The 18,694-nt window shown below is 43.2% G+C and overlaps 1 protein-coding gene across 2 annotated transcripts in view; it reads right to left on the bottom strand.

The window, feature by feature from the left end:
• Positions 1-18,694, bottom strand: part of abca7 (ATP binding cassette subfamily A member 7) — a 49,517-nt gene that overhangs the window by 12,913 nt on the left and 17,910 nt on the right. The window contains exons 16-40 of one of the 2 annotated variants that reach the window (XM_021570221.3): positions 15,720-15,941; positions 14,347-14,551; positions 14,042-14,155; positions 13,780-13,951; positions 13,239-13,370; positions 12,190-12,329; positions 11,878-12,015; positions 11,455-11,675; positions 11,014-11,071; positions 10,577-10,779; positions 7,047-7,173; positions 6,881-6,904; positions 6,591-6,736; positions 6,323-6,447; positions 5,358-5,450; positions 4,727-4,919; positions 4,381-4,475; positions 4,238-4,276; positions 3,949-4,054; positions 3,781-3,855; positions 3,503-3,672; positions 3,025-3,202; positions 2,257-2,372; positions 1,826-1,970; positions 1,416-1,539 (exon numbers count right to left, since the gene is read on the bottom strand). In XM_021570221.3, coding sequence (XP_021425896.3) covers positions 1,416-1,539; positions 1,826-1,970; positions 2,257-2,372; positions 3,025-3,202; positions 3,503-3,672; positions 3,781-3,855; positions 3,949-4,054; positions 4,238-4,276; positions 4,381-4,475; positions 4,727-4,919; positions 5,358-5,450; positions 6,323-6,447; positions 6,591-6,736; positions 6,881-6,904; positions 7,047-7,173; positions 10,577-10,779; positions 11,014-11,071; positions 11,455-11,675; positions 11,878-12,015; positions 12,190-12,329; positions 13,239-13,370; positions 13,780-13,951; positions 14,042-14,155; positions 14,347-14,551; positions 15,720-15,941 — 3,361 coding nt within the window. The remainder of the gene's footprint in view (positions 1-1,415; positions 1,540-1,825; positions 1,971-2,256; positions 2,373-3,024; positions 3,203-3,502; positions 3,673-3,780; positions 3,856-3,948; positions 4,055-4,237; positions 4,277-4,380; positions 4,476-4,726; positions 4,920-5,357; positions 5,451-6,322; positions 6,448-6,590; positions 6,737-6,880; positions 6,905-7,046; positions 7,174-10,576; positions 10,780-11,013; positions 11,072-11,454; positions 11,676-11,877; positions 12,016-12,189; positions 12,330-13,238; positions 13,371-13,779; positions 13,952-14,041; positions 14,156-14,346; positions 14,552-15,719; positions 15,942-18,694) is intronic. The other variant, XM_021570287.3, reaches the window with a different exon arrangement.

The following is an 18,694-nucleotide window of genomic DNA, read 5'->3' as shown; positions in this document are numbered from 1 at the left end:
AACCTCACTGAGCTCGAGCTGTTTTGCAAGGAGGAATGAGAAAAAATGTCAGTCTCTCGATGTGCAAAACTGATAGAGACATACCCCAAGCGACTTACAGCTGTAATCGCAGAAAAAGGTGGCGCTACAAAGTATTAACTTAAGGGGGCTGAATAATTTTGCACGCCCCATTTTTAAGTTTTTGATTTGTTAAAAAAAGTTTGAATATCCAATAAATGTCGTTCCACTTCATGATTGTGTCCCACTTGTTGTTGATTCTTCACAAAAAAAAATACAGTTTTATATCTTTATGTTTGAAGCCTGAAATGTGGCAAAAGGTCGCAAAGTTCAAGGGGGCCGAATACTTTCGCAAGGCACTGTAAATATGAACTTTATCAAACAAAACATGCATGTATTGTGGAACATGAAGTCCTATGAGTGTCATCTGATGAAGATAATTCAAGGTTAGTGATTAATTTTATCTTTATTTCTGGTTTTTGTGAAGGTTATATTTAGCTGGAAAATTGCTGTGCTTATTGTGGTTTGGTGGAGACCTAACAATCGTTTGTAGTGCTTTCGCTGAAAAGCCTATTTGAAATCGGACACTTTGGTGGGATTAACAATGAAAATGGGGCGGTAGCCTAGTGGTTAGAGCGTTGGACTAGTAACCGGAAGGTTGCAAGTTCAAACCCCCGAGCTGACAAGGTACAAATCTGTCGTTCTGCCCCTGAACAGGCAGTTAAACCCACTGTTCCTAGGCCGTCATTGAAAATAAGAATTTGTTCTTAACTGACTTGCCTAGTTAAATAAAGGTAAAATAAAAAAATAGATTTAAAATGATATAAAACACATGTATGTTTTAGGAATTGTAATTATGAGATTTCTGTGGTTTGAATTTTGGCGCCCTCTATTTTCACTGGTAGTTGTCATATCGATCCAGGTATCGGAATTCCAGCCATAACAGGTTAAACAATCTTGGAAAAAGGGAAGGACGTAGGAGAACTATCCGTACCAAACTTTAAATGGTATTTCCAGCTATGATGGCCTACGGAGTCCCATAAAAACCCAACTACTGAACCATCCAATGATGTGATTTATAAATAAATTATTCTGAAAGGACTGATCTCTATAATATATAAACTACTTTTGGAACGCTCATATTATGAGACAGCCATTAAAAAAGTATGGTTCACAGATCTAATTGAATCTGAACAACTCTGTAACTGGAACAGAATATGGAAAAATATGACCTTGGCATTCCTTAATCCGAACCATCAATTTATACATTTTAAGTTTGTTCAGGCTATTTAACACCAAGGAAACATTTTACGATGAAATGGAGAATGTGGACTGTTTTTTGTACCTGTAGCCCCTCCCTCTTGGAAAAAATACTAAACTAAATAAAAAGTTGGTCACAAAATAAAAAAATATTATACCCAGTCTCTGGAAAGCGTCCAACATAGCCTGGTTCTTAGCCATGTCGATGAGGCCTCGACCCAGACAGAAGTGGGGGAAGATCAGGAAGACTTTCTTTAGGATCTTGTTGATATCGTTCAAGTGCTGAAAAGCAGACAGACGAGTTAATGTCTGAATACCATAGTAAAATAACATTCAAATCTGATTTGTTAATCTGCAGCCATGTTTGCTTCTAGTAACACTGGCAAACATTTTGCAATTGTAGTGGTGCAAACCATTTGAAAAAACAACATTTAAAGTAGTACACTGTTGTACCATGTAACCAGACACCCTCAGCTGACCTAGTGTTGGTTGTAAATCTAAATATCAGCAGAGCCCTGAGACTAATCAGTAGCCCTGATATAATATCATAGTCAAGTGCATGACCCACCTGATCTACGAACAGCTCCAAGACAAAGGTGGCTATGCTGCCGTTGATGCCGATGAAGAGGTTGATTGAGGTGAGGACAACATAAGCAGTGCTGGGGACACTGAACAGGAAGGAGGCTGGATACATGAGAGGAGTGATAGACCAGCTGAAATGGAGGAGAGAGAAATTCTAATCAGTAAGAAGGAATTTGTTTCGCAATGCACCATGAACTTTGCTAAGAACAACTCTGTGACATTCTTTAAAGGAGACCTCAGCTATTGAAATAAAATAAACAATGATATGACCACTCAAGCAAACATACTGTTGTAGTGATGTTTGAAAAGATTTTGAATTTGTATAATTGTTTATTACTGAATGTAATAAAGTGCACATACAACATCATTAGTTATGAGTGCAATGATAACAAAGCCACACGTGTCCATGGCCCTTACCCATAAAGCAAGAGCAACAGGACCAGAGCAGGGAGGTTGGTTTCAGACACATAGGACTGTTGCTGGAAGCAAATGAAGATGAGGACCACCATAGTGGCCGGGACTGTATAGTTCAGCTGGAAGAAAGTAGAAGGCCAGTTAAGTACAATTCAATAGAGATGAGACGTATCCCCTGGGTCCAGTTTTTCAAAAGTTATCTATCAGGGATTTCACATATCGGATATGGTTAAATGCATAGAAATATAATGAATAGAACAAGTCAAGTCAATGATTCGGCCATTCTATTTCTATGCATTTAATCTAATCCGATAGGCGAAATCCAGATCGATAACTTTTTTTAAATTGTGCCCTGGAGTTACAGTACATGCCACTGAATGATAGAGAGCCACAAGGTTTGAAAGGAGATGTTTTACTGTCAACATTATCAGGCTTCTGAAACATAGACAATACATGCCTACACTCATTCCCCTTATGTCTCTTTTTCATCCGTTATATTATTCATAAGTTATTTATCTTGCATGTATTGTTTTCTATGGTTAGGTATTAGTGCAATTGGAGCTAGAAACACAAGCATTTGGCTACACCTGCGATAACATCTGCAAAATGTGTACACAACCAATAAAATTGTATTTGATATGATTTGATATAAAGTTGATATTTGAGCCAAAACTCAAGGTAACTAGTGAATAAGGCTCTGGAGTGTACATTTTATATTAGTGCTAACAAAACAGGTATCAGTTAAGCCTATCAAGATGGTAGGAGACTAACCATGTCCCAGGTGAAGTTAGCCAGCCAGTAGAGAATGGGCCGGACTCCGCTGACAAACTGAAGGTGCTTGGCTTTGCTGACCCTCTCCTCGATGAGAAACAGCACAAAGCTGGCCGGCACAAAGGACATGGAGAAGATCACACAGATGGACACCAGAACATCTACTGAGGTCGTCATCCTGAAAACAGAGCGGCAATGAGTATGGTGAGCACAATTTATTCTGTATTTTGTTGACAGAAATTATTAGTCACTTAAGGCCAGTGTGGTATCATGTTTACCTACCTATAACATTTTCATACTAACAGTACTCAACCTGCTCTGTACAGTACAATTATTGTCTAATAGTGCTTACAACAAGCAATTCCAAAAAGAGGGATTTGATTCACTCCGACACACTAAGCTTAGGCTTAATCAACAAGGAGACTTATTGGTGTGAATTGAATAGGAAACTAGAGAGAAAGAGAGACAGAGAGCTTACATGGCAATTTCAGTGAGCTGTTCCTTGGTGAGGTTGAGAGGGTGGTTGTAGGCGGTTATGCCATACTTCATTCGCTCTGACCCTGGGGGCAGGCTGGCACGGAGCAGGCCATTGTTCATGACATTGACAAACGATGCCATGGCGTGCCAACCCTTGTTGTTATACCACACCTAGCAGGGGTGAGGTAGAGCTTAGGTAACGGTGAAACAAAACACACAGATGCACATGCATACACACACCCACAGGTGCTCACACACACTCATCCTTTGACCTCTCACCTTAACATTGTTCTGACTATTCAGTCCACCCAGAAACTCTGGTAGGCGACCCAGGAGCTGATCCAATGAGCTATTCTGTGAGAAAGAGAGAACCAGACATTAAATAAAGACAACAAAGAAACTAAGAGGAAACCTGACGTTGAGGGTGTAAAAGATTTCAACTCCTACCTGTGCCACTTTGTAACGTGACCGTATAGACATGACTGAGTCCTCTATTTGGTAGGCCTGTGGGACAGCCTGAGTACCTCTGCCCCCCAGAGAGAAGCCCCCATATCTATAACAGAAACAGACATCACATTTACTTCAGAGTAGATGGACTGTAATGTATTAGTAATCTCTCTTGGACAGCATCTGACCAAATTATGCAAGATTTTAGTTCTGGGTTAACCGAGATTAGGGCTGTAGACAAGTGATGTCTATGATTTTACATGGTGAGTAAGTATCCCACTCCACTTACCTGAATTCGTTGATCCACTTCTTAGTGGCTGAAGTTAGGCTGAAAACGTAAGAAGAAATTAATTTGTAAGGTGGAAAAACACAGATTTAATCACAGTAATACTTTCCAACAAAGATAATAATCAAGCGAGTGGTGTAAGAGACCTTTTCTTCATTATCTGAGGGTAAGTCTTGACCAGGTAGTCCGAGATATTGCGGCCGGTCATATTCTGCAGGATATCCCCTGTCAATCTCTGGACCTGTGGAACATAGAAACAAGTTCCAGTACACACAACAGTATATGGACATTTAGGTATTGGATATATATTTAGGCAGGTAGCTAAGTCATTGAGAACAAATTCTCATATTTTAATGAAAGTCTGTCATAGGAGATTAGTTACAGTACCATTATTTATGCAATGTTTAACCACTGAGAACAAAGTAGCCGTATATATAATGCAATGTTTAACTATAAAGAAGAATAAAGTAAACGTAGTTATGAGATATTGACCTGTGGAGGGGGGATGCCTCCGGCTCCTTCAGGGCAGTCTGGTAGCATCCTGCGGACCTCCTCAGAGCTGCACTCACAGTCAGGAGATGGCTTGTCTGCAGTCCAGTTGCCCCTGTTGAAGAGCTGCCAGGTGGAGTAGAGAATCTGGGGCCTCATGAACATGCCTTCCTCCTCCTGCAAACACTGAGGATCCCTGCAGGGGACACATCCTAGCGTGAACATGCAAAATACGCCACAACACCCAATTGAGGAAACATAGGCCCAACTTAAATCTCTTATGTTCATGCTAATATGCACTGTCCCTCCACAAGTGTCCTTGGGAAAAGTCAATAGCACTAAGTCACAAGTCATGTGGGGAACCTGGTGAATGACAGGTCCATAATAGAATGAACCCTCTCTCATAAAAACACACCTGTACGCACAAACGAACTAAGAATACATTGAGACAACAGAAAAAACCTTGTTGGTAATGCCAATAATGAACATAGTGGTTTACACTTTAAAATGATAACACATAGGAAGGTGTCCGCTTTCCTTTGTGGTTGCAGCTGGACTAGCCAGGTAACACAGTGTTGTGTTTCTACAGTACGTGTTGCTTTAGTAGAGGAGAAAACCGAGGAGAAGGACTTACGTGCTGTTTTCCATGCACTTGGTTCCAAATCCAGGCCGGTCCAGAAGGGCATCCAGCAGATTCTGAATGGCAGGATCCCCAGGGGCATCGTTGCTGGAAAGAGGACACCACAGATAAGGTTCAATACAAACAAAGAAAAATAGGAAGACAAAGCAGAATCTGGCAACATGGGAACAACTGACTCCTTGAAGCTCCAGTCCAAACATTTATTAGAATGTTAATCTGATAATTGCCATTCAAGACTACAGATGTAGGATCTTAATCTGATCACCTTGTTGAAGGAGAACTAAAACTTGTAGTATATTTGGAGATTAAAAAAGGCTTCTGTGGCCTCCTGGGTGGCGCAGTGGTCTAGGGCACTGGGTTCGAGCCCAGGCTCTGTCGCAGCCGGCCGCGACCGGGAGGTCCATGGGGTGACGCACAATTGGCCTAGCGTCGTCCGGGTTAGGGAGGGTTTGGTCGGTAGGGATATCCTTGTCTCATCGCGCACTACCGACTCCTGTGGCGGGCCGGGCGCAGTGCACGCTAACCAGGTAGCCAGGTGCACGGTGTTTCCTCCGACACATTGGTGCGGCTGGCTTCCGGGTTGGATGCGCGCTGTGTAAAGAAGCGCGGGTTGGTTGGGTTGTGTTTCGAAGGACGCATGGCTTTCAACCTTCGTCTCTACCGAGCCCGTACGGGAGTTGTAGCGATGAGACAAGATAGTAACTACTAACAATTGGATACAACGAAATTCGGGAGAAACGGGGGTCAAATTCAAAAAAAATAAGAAAAAAAAGGCTTCTGTAGTTTGTCATTTTCAGACTTACGAAAAATGTATTAACCCCTACAAAAATGTCCATTAATTATAATCCACATAATAATTCACATTTCCTGTTGCTGCAGGATTATTTTCCTGCTGTAGAAAACTGGCTCACATTAAGAGCCTACATCTGTACTTGAAATCAATAGATGTAGGTCTTTACCTGAAGAAGGTGTACTGTTCCCCGTACATCCAGGGCTGTAGCTGGAGCGAGGGGTACTTTCCAAACGGAGGGACGATGAGGCTGAAAAGGAGAGCGATCAACACAAACACAGCAGGCAGCACGATCTGAAACACAAGGACATGGTGTCACAATAGCCTGTCATTGGTCTCTCTTCATTGTATCACATGCTTGTATTTTAGTTCATATCGGACCTTTTATTTGATAAGGACAACTGATTGAGAATAAAGTCAAGTTTATGAGTCTGCACCTGAGCGAAGAAGCCCCTGCGACTGCGGAGGGCATACAGCCACCTCTTGATGAAGAGAGCACGGAGCTGCTGCCACGTCAAACCCCAACCAGTCAGAGGGACACCGCCATGGCCATCCCCACTCAGCAGGTCTGTCTCCTGGGGCTCTGTGTGCAGGAAAGGCCCAAGCATGATGGAGAGAAAGAAACATTGTTCATTGAGCCAAACGACTCGTATTCCAACTGCTGCAGTTAGGGGTAGAGAGCTGAGCTTCTGAAAAAAGGAAGTTAAAGGCCCAGTACTGTAGGTACCTTGCTTGCGAAGCCGTTTTCTTCCTGGCAGCAGTGCAAAGAAAGAGTCAGAAAGGAGGACAGACCATGTTAAATAACAACACAGGAAGACTGTGTTTCTAGGCGTGTTTCTATGTGTGTGTGTGTGTGTGTGTGTGTGTGTGATTATGTTTTCCCTTGTGTTTACCTGGATCCTCAGATGGCTCTCCAGACAAGCCCTGTCCTTGACCCTGCCCATGGGGTGTGTCAGCTTGTCCTGGGCTGTCTTCTGGGTCCACGTCCACCCCTGTCTCCTCAGCCACTCTCAGAAAGATCTACAGGAACAGATGACATTGTTAAACATCTTCTGCCTTGTGTGTTGGAATCAAGTAGATAAATGTCATGTTTCAATTAAGCAATAAGGCCTGAGGGGTGTGGTATATGGCCAATATATTACGGCTAAGGGCTGTCCTTATGAACGACGCAACGTTTTTTGGCCATATACCACAAACCCAGAGGTTGGGGCCACAGTGGCTCCTGACTCCTCCCGTCTCAGCCTCCAGTATTTATGCTGCAGTAGTTTGTGTCGGGGGGCTAGGGTCAGTTTGTTATATCTGGAATACTTCTCCTGTCTTATCTGGTGTCCTGTGTGAATTTAAGTATGCTCTCTCTAATTCTCTCTTTCTCTCTCGGAGGACCTGAGCCCTAGGACCATGCCCCAGGACTACCTGGCATGATGGCTCCTTGCTGTCCCCAGTCCACCTGGTCGTGCTGCTGCTCCAGTTTCAGCCTCCAGTATTTATGCTGCAGTAGTTTGTGTCGGGGGGCTAGGGTCAGTTTGTTATATCTGGAATACTTCTCCTGTCTTATCTGGTGTCCTGTGTGAATTTAAGTATGCTCTCTCTAATTCTCTCTTTCTCTCTCGGAGGACCTGAGCCCTAGGACCATGCCCCAGGACTACCTGGCATGATGGCTCCTTGCTGTCCCCAGTCCACCTGGTCGTGCTGCTGCTCCAGTTTCAACTGTTCTGCCTGCGGCTATGGAATCCGGACCTGTTCACCGGACGTGCTACCTGTCCCAGACCTATTATTTGACCATGCTGGTCATTTATGAACATTTGAACATCTTGGCCATGTTCTGTTATAATCTCCACCCGGCACAGCCAGAAGAAGACTGGCCACCCCTCATAGCCTGGTTCCTCTCTAGGTTTCTTCCTAGGTTTTGGCCTTTCTAGGGAGTTTTTCCTAGCCAACGTGCTTAAACACCTGCATTGCTTGCTGTTTGGGGTTTTAGGCTGGGTTTCTGTACAGCACTTTGAGGTATCAGCTGATGTACGAAGGGCTATATAAATACATTTGATTTGAGGTGCCTTATTAGTATTATAAACTGGTGACCAATGTAATTAGAGCAGTAAAAATAAATGTTTTGTCATACCCGTGGTATACAGTCTGATACACCACGGCTGTCAGCCAATCATCATTCAGGGCTCACAGTTTATAATAACTAATAGAGAACTCAAAACTCTAACACAAAAATGCAAAACTCTGGGGAGAGAAAGAATCTGCTTGGAGCCAACCTACTAACTTATCAAACGGGATCTTTTCTGGTAATCGTGGTAAGCTGGCAGCCTAAGCACATTACCGTGACAGTAACTCCGCAAATATACTATTCCGGGTAAACCCTGCTTAATCTAGTTAAAGCTGAGTTTTAACTGTCCACAAGAGGTTCAATGGACGGCTTGTAGTCATGACTATATTTAGGATGAGCTTCATGAAACTTTGGCCTGTTACATGCTAGTGTCTACGTAATATAGTGCTTAGAGCCTCTTTAAGCCCTAAATGTGTGTGAGAGAGACTGTGTGTATGCCAATGTGTGTGTGTTATCTGTGTGCTAATGCGCGCGTGTGTGTGTGTGTGTGAGAGAGTGTGTGAGAATGTGAGAGAGGAGAGAGAGTAGCCCATTACGAGCAAGCATGCTGACCTCATGGCCTCTTGGCCAGCATGGGCTCCGGTCCAGCCACCCCCCCCCCAGCTGTGCCTTTTGTAGTGTGTGTGTGTGTTTATATATACAGTGCATTCGGAAAGTATGGAATTAAAAAGTCAGTTACAGCCTTATTCTAAAATGGATTAAATTAAATTTTTCCCCAGCAATCTACACACAATACATTTTTGCAAATGTATTAAAATTAAAAACATAAATACCTTATTTACATAGGTATACAGACCCTTCACTATGAGACTCGAAATTGAGCTCAGGTGCATCCTGTTTCAATTGATCATCCTTGAGATGTTTCTACAACTTGATTGGAGTCCACCTATATTCAAATCAATTGATTGGATTTGGAAAGGCCCAAACACCTGTCTATATAAGGTCCCACAGTTGACAGTGCAGGACTGAGCAAAAACAAGCCAAGCGTAGAGCTCCAAGACAAAAAACAAGCCAAGCGTAGAGCTCCAAGACAAAAAACAAGCCAAGCGTAGAGCTCCAAGACAAAAAACAAGCCAAGCGTAGAGCTCCAAGACAAAAAACAAGCCAAGCGTAGAGCTCCAAGAGCTCCAAAACAAGCCAAGCGTAGAGCTCCAAGAGCTCCAAAACAAGCCAAGCGTAGAGCTCCAAAACAAGCGTAGAGCTCCAAGACAGGATTGTGTCAAGGCACAGATCTGGGGAAGGTGCCAAAAAATGTCTGCAGCTTTGAAGGTCTCCAAGAACACAGTGGCCTCAATCACTCTTAAATGGAAGAAGTTTTGAACCACCAAGGCTCTTCCTAGAGCTGGCCGCCCGGCCAAATTGAGCAAACGGGGGAGGAGTGCCTTGGTCAGGGAGGTGACCAAGAACACGATGGTCACTCTGACAAGAGCTCTAGAGTTCTTCTGTGGAGATGGGAGAACCTTCCAGAAGGACAACCATCTCTGCAGTATGCCACCAATCAGGTCTTTATGGTAGAATGGCCATACGGAAGCACCTCCTCAGTAAAAGGCACCTAAAGGACTCTCAAACCATGAGATACAAGATTCTCTGGTCTGATGAAATCAAGATTGAACTCTTTGGCCTGAACAAATGGCGTTGGCAGCATCATGCTGGGGTGATGTTTTTCAGCGACAGGGACTGGGAGACTAGTCAGGATCGAGTGAAGATGAATGGAGGAAAGTACAGAGAGATCCTTGATGAAAACCTGTTCCAGAGCGCTCAGGACCTCAGACTGGGGCGAATGTTCACCTTCCAACAGGACAAGGACCCTAAGCACACAGCCAAGACAACGTAAGAAAGGCTTCGGGACAAGTCTCTGAATGTCCTTGAGTGGCCCAGCCAGAGCCCGGACTTGAACCTGATCTAACATCTCTGGAGAGACCTGAAAGTACCAGTGCAGCAAAGCTCCCCATCCAACCTGGCAGAACTTGAGAGGATCTACAGAGAATAATTAGAGAAACTCCCCAAATATAGGTGTGCCAAACTTGTAACGTCATACCCAAGAAGACTCAAGGCTGTAATAACTGCCAAAGGTGCTTCAACAAAGTACTGAGTAAAGGGTCTGAATACTTATGTAAATGTGATTTCAGTTTTTTTTTTTTTTTAAGATTTCTATGCTTGTAATTATAGGGTATTGTGTGTAGATTAATAAGGGGGAAAAAAATGTAAATCGATTTTAGAGTAAGGCTGTAATGTAACAAAATGTGGAAAAAGTCAAGGGGTCTGAATACTTTCCGAATGCACAGCGTATGTGTATCTCCTTTTCCTCACCTCCTCCAGGGTGGTGTCAGACAGGCCGTAGCTGGTGATGCCCAGATCAGCCTGCCTCCTGTCAAGCTCTGTGAGGAAGATGGCCAGACTGCTGTCCTCTGCCGACTTCTGGGGCAGGTTGATGACCGCCTCACGGCCCACGTCCTCCACCAGCCGCGCCCCGGGGATGTGACGCTGCGCCAGGGTCAACAGGGCAGCCAGGTCTGTGGGGGAGAGGGAGCAGGAGGGAGAATGATAATTATTCTGAGGTTTGAAACTTCACTGTCCGGAAACATGCCCTAACCCCACACTAGATACTTGTGTAGACCTATCTGATGGGGGGGGGGGGGGGGGGGGTAGAAGCTTGTGGTTGTTTTTTCAGGTGTCTGCAATAATGGCGAGCTGTCAACACACAGCTAGCAGGATGTCACTTAGTGACTTTGGGTTGGAGACCCTACCTGAGCCACTAACATCACTGCCCAGACCTGTGTCGTCACTCATGGAGGAGTCACTGTCCTGAAATACAGAGGGAGAGCCAATCAGAAAATGGGTCATAGTTCAGTGATAAAAGTAATGACCTTTAGCATCCCACAGTATACATTGCCCTATTGCGAGTCTACAATAACCTCCTAATCTCCTCTCTGAAGTAAATGAGTAAAGGTGAGCCACTTTTGACTATTAATAAGATGCACTGGTAAAATGGTCTTCAGGGCCCATATTCACAAAGTGTCTCAGCGTTAGAGTGCGGATGTAGAATTAGTTTGGTCTTTTAGATCTTAATTATGAGGACAGGGGGACCTGTTCCTAGATCAGAAATCCTATTCTGAGACGCTTTGTGAATAAGCACAACGTATTCCTGAGAAAATCTCATGTGCAGGGGTATACAATCTCTCACTCACCTTTGTGGCAGGGGGCAGTTTGGTAGCGCTGGCACTACTGGGGGTTCGAGTATCCAGTCCCTCCTTCTTGACGACGGTGAGGTAGTAGCCCGTCCCCAGCTTGGCCTTGAGGAAGAGGGGGGAGCCGCAGCAGCACAGCTTCCCTTGGGAGATGATGGCTATGCGGTCTCCGAGAAGGTCAGCCTCATCCATGTAGTGGGTGGAGAGGATGATGGTGCGATCTGATGGAGAGAGAAGGAAAAGGAGAAAAAGAGAGCGAAAAGATCTAGTAGATAAAATATATAATTCAATTGAATACTTTCACCTGAATTGACATGAAATGATAAACTCCGCCACCAAGTTAGACCAGGGATTTCTGGAAATACTGGGAATTTTGGCAAAGTTCACGGAAAATGTTGCAACCCGACACAGTTCAGGGCTAACCTTTGCGGTACTTGAGCAGCAGGTCCCAAATGCCTCGACGGGAGTAGGGGTCCACCCCAGCTGTGGGCTCATCCAGGACCACAACCTTCGAACCCCCCACAAATGCTATGGCCACCGACAGCTTCCTCTGCATACCACCTGAGAGTAGAGGCAGAGACAGAGGGCGAGCGAGAAAGACAGACACAGAGAGACAGAGAGTATGGTATTATATAGTATATGTAGTGGCTGTTGAAGGATATATTATATTGTATAGTATACAGCTGAAGGCCATATTTGTATTGGATGTTGAGTAGTAGAGGGAGGGAGCCATACCAGACAGGTTCCTGGTCTGTTCGTGGCGTTTGTGCAGCAGGCCCACATCCTCCAGGAGAGTGTCCAACTCCTTCCTCACCTCATCGCCTAATAGGCCCTTCAGACGACCATAGAACCACACATGCTCCTCTACGGTCAGACTATACAAGAATAACAAGGTTAAAGTCAGAGGGCTGATTAAGTAACAAACTATTTTACATGTACAGTGGGTAAATGTTTTAAGATGGAACCTGAGGGGCAAGAGATTAAGTGAATGGGGCCTTTCGTTATCTTGATTCCCTCTAGTGATTATTAATCTTTGTCACTGTTATATCAGTTAAATAAATGTGCAATATGCAGAAATTGCTCCGTCATTTCCTGATTTATAAAATTCGAATAGTCCGCCCTAATTTCAATTTATGTGACAAAACAATAATCACTGGACCATCTAAACCTCTGAAATATATTTTCAATAACCAAAATTATTGTATTTTCAGCTGGTGTACAAAACAAAGCAAAAGACGCAAAAACTAAACGTAAGAACGGGAAGCATAGAAATAGCACACATAGAACATATCTACTGATTCTTAGACTTTCTTTCAATGAGAATGACAGATCTATAACTCACATTTACTCAACATGTCCAAAAAGTTAAATATTGCAGCTTTAACATTACCAATGAATTCATTTATGTTGGAAGATCGAAAACAAGCACCACATGGTGTGCACTACAATATAATGAAATAGGATAAATTACTTAATGACATGTATTCATGAGATATAGAGTAGAAATATTAGCGAAAAGGGGATAACTAGTCAGTTGTACAACTGAATGCCTTCAACTGAAATGTGTCTTCCACATTTAACCCAACCCCCCTGAATCAGAGAGGTGCGGGGGGCTGTCTTAATCGAAATCCACATCTTCAGCGCCCGGGGAACAGTGGGTTAACTGCCTTGCTCAGGGGGAGAACGACAGATTTTTAACTTGTCAACTCGGGGATTCGATCCAGCAACCTTTCGGTTACAGGCCCAACGCTCTAACCACAAGGCTACCTGCAGCAGGGGCTTACATGTCAAAAAGGACATTGTGCTGAGGACACACTCCCAAGGTCTTCCTGATGATGTCCATGTCAGTTCGGATGTCCATGCCCTTAATGTACACAGTCCCAGCCGTGGGGGGAAACAGACCCGTCAGGATAGACCTGTCAATGGAAATGAACTGGGTATTATGCATTATAACCAGTGGAGGGTAAACACATGTAAACAACACTTACCCACCTTTTGCTGAAAAATGCATTGAAAGTATAGAAATTACTCACCACGAACGGCAGAGTTTACCCATTTATTCTTTAACTACTACGATTATAATTAGAACCCTACATTAGAGCTTCAAAGCACATTCATAAGCAATACATAAGCGGTACAATGGCCCTCGATTAGGGCGACAGTATGTACCACATTCATAAGCAATACAAAACACCTACTGTACAAGCACCACATTCATTTCTATGTGTCTAATGTAGGTGCAGGTTTACATGGTGGTGTTGGCTGTTGTACTTCATTTTAAAACATTCTATATTGATTCAATGGTTCTTAAAGCACAGCCCTTACATGGTGGTTGTTTTGCCAGCACCGTTGTGCCCAAGGAAAGAGGTGATCTGCCCTTCATAGAACTTGAGATTGAGGTGGTTGACCGCCAGCTTGGCACCTTGTTTGTAGATTTTGACCAGGTTGCGGATGGCCACACCGAGTATGAGGTGAGAGGGGTCGGCTTCGATGCGATCTGAGACGGGCACAGAGAGGGGACCTCAGGACCATAAAACGGTGTCTGTTTTTTTACATCATATGTAGTGTGTGTGTGTGTTTTTCTTACCTCCTCCCTGTCCTCTGGGAGCCGGAGGGATGGGCATGCCGGCCTCTAGAGGAATTCCTCCCCAATAGTTCAAACTGAACACGAAGTTCCATGGCCTGGGGACCCCATATTCACCTGGACAAAAGATCCCAACAACATGTGTTTAGTCATACCAGTATAAGTGCAGTTTTGCTATCTGCAAAGGTGCACTGGCATTACATATTATAATGAACATATAACTGCATTTTAATATGAACTTCTATACAAAATGGCATGAAACCATAGAGCAGTTAGATAAAAATAACTTAAACCATTAATTTCCTTACCTGGGAAAACAGCTTCAATGTACCAGGTGGCCAGAGCGTAGATACATGCATCGATATGCAACATGATTATGGAAGTGGTGAAATTGTAGGTGTCTCCCTCCATGGGGCTGGAGTGCAGGTTGAACCACTGGATGCCCACTCCTTGTTCCTCGTACTGGGAGAAATACTCACAGCCAAAGCCAAAGGCCACAGGAGAAAACAGGCTCTGTTGGGAGAGATGAGAATCTCAATGGATACTGTAGTACTACCAGATTGGATGGGTTCATTTCATATATTTATTCAGGTGATACCATTGAGATTCCAAACCTCATTCAAAAGAGTGACTTATCAGCAGCAAGTAATGGGTTTAATACAGTACCATAATCATTCTTCCTTATAAACAAAAAACGACTCACGCAAACCTTAAAACACAACAAAGAGAATGTGTAACATGATGACTCACTGCTAGGACACGGTGTGTGGTGGTGAGAATGTGTATTATAAGGACTCACTGCTAGAACACGGTGTGTGGTGGTGAGAATGTGTATTATAAAGACTCACTGCTAGGACACGGTGTGTGGTGGTGAGAATGTGTATTATAAGGACTCACTGCTAGAACACGGTGTGTGGTGGTGAGAATGTGTATTATAAAGACTCACTGCTAGGACACGGTGTGTGGTGGTGAGAATGTGTATTATAAGGACTCACTGCTAGAACACGGTGTGTGGTGGTGAGAATGTGTATTATAAAGACTCACTGCTAGAACACGGTGTGTGGTGGTGAGAATGTGTATTATAAAGACTCACTGCTAGAACACGGTGTGTGGTGGTGAGAATGTGTATTATAAAGACTCACTGCTAGGACACGGTGTGTGGTGGTGAGAATGTGTATTATAAAGACTCACTGCTAGGACACGGTGTGTGGTGGTGAGAATGTGTAACATGATGACTCACTGCTAGGACACGGTGTGTGGTGGTGAGAATGTGTATTATAAGGACTCACTGCTAGAACACGGTGTGTGGTGGTGAGAATGTGTATTATAAAGACTCACTGCTAGGACACGGTGTGTGGTGGTGAGAATGTGTATTATAAGGACTCACTGCTAGAACACGGTGTGTGGTGGTGAGAATGTGTATTATAAAGACTCACTGCTAGGACACGGTGTGTGGTGGTGAGAATGTGTATTATAAGGACTCACTGCTAGAACACGGTGTGTGGTGGTGAGAATGTGTATTATAAAGACTCACTGCTAGGACACGGTGTGTGGTGGTGAGAATGTGTATTATAAAGACTCACTGCTAGAACACGGTGTGTGGTGGTGAGAATGTGTATTATAAAGACTCACTGCTAGGACACGGTGTGTGGTGGTGAGAATGTGTATTATAAAGACTCACTGCTAGGACACGGTGTGTGGTGGTGAGGTGGTCTCTCCAGGCCACACACAGCACATAGGGCAGGTAGAGGGCGAAGTAGATGAGGCCTCCGCAGGCGGCTGCCAGGTTGGCCCGGGAGAAGAAGGTGCTGATGAGGAAACACTGCATGATGGTGGCCGTAGCGAAGGCCGTCAGGAAGAAGAACACCACAGCCGGGTTGCTGTAGGGCAGGATGTCCCCCCACTGGAGGAAGAGAACAACACAATACAGGAATTGATGAGGAGGGTGAGACAACAGCGACACACCTCTGTGATGTTTCATTGTCTTAGGGACACACTAAGATATAGTACTAATGCAATGCCTCAAAACTATACAGAGTGCTGTAATGAACCCAGTCATTAATCCAGGGCATTATTCTAGGACAACTGCATAGCTGTGATGTGAATACTTTTCAGTCCTGCCAAAAGACTGCGGATACAAAATGGCTTGGTAATTCGCTTGATAGCATCTAAAGCAAAATAACAAGCTGTGCATGGTCCCGGGCAAAATAAACAAGTGACTAAATTATCAACACAAGGCTATCGCTGGTTGAAAACTGTTTTCTGCCCCTCCCAAAATATAGAATTTGTAGATAATTGGGACTTTCTGGGACTCACCCACAAACAAGACCAACCCTGGCCTGTTGAGGAGTGACGGACTCCATCCTAGCTGGAAGGGTGCTCTCATCTTATCTACGAACAGACAGGGCTCTAACTCCTCTAGCTCCACAATGAAATAGCCAGCCTGCCAGCATAGTGGAGTCTGCCACTAGCACAGTCAGTGTAGTCAGCTCAGCTATCCCAAATGAGACTGTGTCTATGCCTCGATCTAGGTTGGGCAAAACTAAACATAAAGATCTCCTCCATTCCTGCCATTATTGAAAGAGATTGTGGTGTCTCACATCTCAAAATAGGGCTACTAAATATTAGATCCCTCACTTCCAAGGCAGTTATAGTCAATGAACTAATCCCTGATCATAATCTTGATGTGATTGGCCTGAAACATGGCTTAAGCCTGATGAATTTACTGTGTTAAATGAGGCCTCACCTCCTGGTTACACTAGTGACCATATCCCCTGTGCATCCCGCAAAGGCGAAGGTGTTGCTAACATTTACGATTGAAATGTTCTATTTACCAAAAAACCCTGACGTATTCGTCTTTTGAGCTTCTAGTCATGAAATCTATGCAGTCCACTCAATCACTTTTTATAGGTACTGTTTACAGGCCTCCTGGGCCATATACAGCGTTCCTCACTGAGTTCCCTGAATTCCTATCGGACCTTGTAGTCATGGCAGATAATATTCACATTTTTGGTGACTTTAATATTCACATGGAAAACTCCACAGACCCACTCCAAAAGGCTTTCGGAGCCATCATCGATTCAGTGGGTTTTGTCCAACATGTCTCCAGACCTACTCACTGCCACAGTCATACTCTGGACCTAGTTTTGTCCCGTGGAATAAATGTTGTGGGTCTTAATGTTTTTCCTCATAATCCTGGACTATCGGACCACCATTTTATTATGTTTGCAATTGCAACAAATAGTCTGCTCAGACTCCAACCAAGGATCATCAAATTCTTGGACAACCCAAAGATTCCTAGATGCCCTTCCAGACTCCCTCCACCTACCCAAAGGACATCAGAGTACAACAATCAGTTAACCTCGTACACGTCAGTGTTGTGATGCAAAAATCCTAGCAAATATCGGGGACACCAGGCCTGGTTTTCATAGCTGATTTTGAAAAGGCTTTTGATAAAGTACGACTGGAGTTTAAATATAAATGCCTAGAACATTTCAATTTTGGGGAATCTCTTATAAAATGGGTTAAGGTCATGTATAGTAACCCTAGGTGTAAAATAATAAATAATGGCTACATCTCAGAAAGTTTTAAACTGTCAAGAGGAGTAAAACAAGGTTGTCCACTATCGGCATATCTATTTATTATTGCCATCGAAATGTTAGCTGCAAAGATTAGATCAAACAATAATATTAAGGGATTAGAAATCCATGGCTTAAAAACGAAGATGTCATTGTACGCTGATAAGTCATGTTTTCTTTTAAAACCACAATTTGAGTCTCTCCACGGCCTCTTAGAGGATCTAGATACTTTTGCTATCCTCTCTGGATTAAAACCAAATTATGATAAATGTACCATATTACGTATTGGATCACAAAAAAAAAAAAAAAAAATCACATTTTACATTACCATGTAGTTTACCAATTAAAAATGGTCTGACGGAGATGTAGACATACTCGGTATACAAATCCCAAAGGAAAGAAATGATCTCACTCCAATACATTTTTATAGAAAGTTAGCAAATATATATAAGATCTTGCTACCATGGAAAGGAAAATACCTGTCTATTTGTGGAAAAATCACCCTGATTAACTCCTTAGTTATATCACAGTTTACCTATTTGCTTATGGTTTTGCCTACACCTAGTGACCTGCTTTTTAAATTATATGAACAAAAAATATTCAATTTTATTTGGAACGGCAAACCAGATAAAATTAAAAGGGCCTATTTATATAACGAATATCGGTGGGCAGAAATTATTAAATATTAAAGCATTAGACCTCTCACTAAAGGCATCAGTCATACAAAAAAAGTCATATACTTAAATCCAAACTGGTTCTCTAGTCAATTGGTACGAATGTGTCATCCTATATTCAGGAAGGGCCTTTTCCCCTTTATTCAGATTACACCTGCTCACTTTCGATTGTTTGAAAAGGAAATAATCTTTTAAACAAGCCTTAGAAAGTTGGTTGCAATTTCAGTTTAATCCACCTGAAAGGATGGAACAAATAGTACAACAAATTTTGTGGTTAAATTCAAATATACTAATTGATTTTTTAAAAATCTGTATTTATCGAAGACATTTTTAAAAAAGGTATACATTTAGTGAATGATATCATAAATAGGACTGGTGGAGTTGTTGCACATGCAGCTAACACA

The sequence above is a fragment of the Oncorhynchus mykiss genome, chromosome 1 (genome assembly GCF_057628025.1).
Source record: "Oncorhynchus mykiss isolate SJ-2025 chromosome 1, ASM5762802v1, whole genome shotgun sequence".
Classification (NCBI taxonomy): Eukaryota; Metazoa; Chordata; class Actinopteri; order Salmoniformes; family Salmonidae; genus Oncorhynchus; species Oncorhynchus mykiss.
Note: the sequence above shows the minus strand (reverse complement) of the source record. Positions and strands in the feature narration are given on the sequence as shown.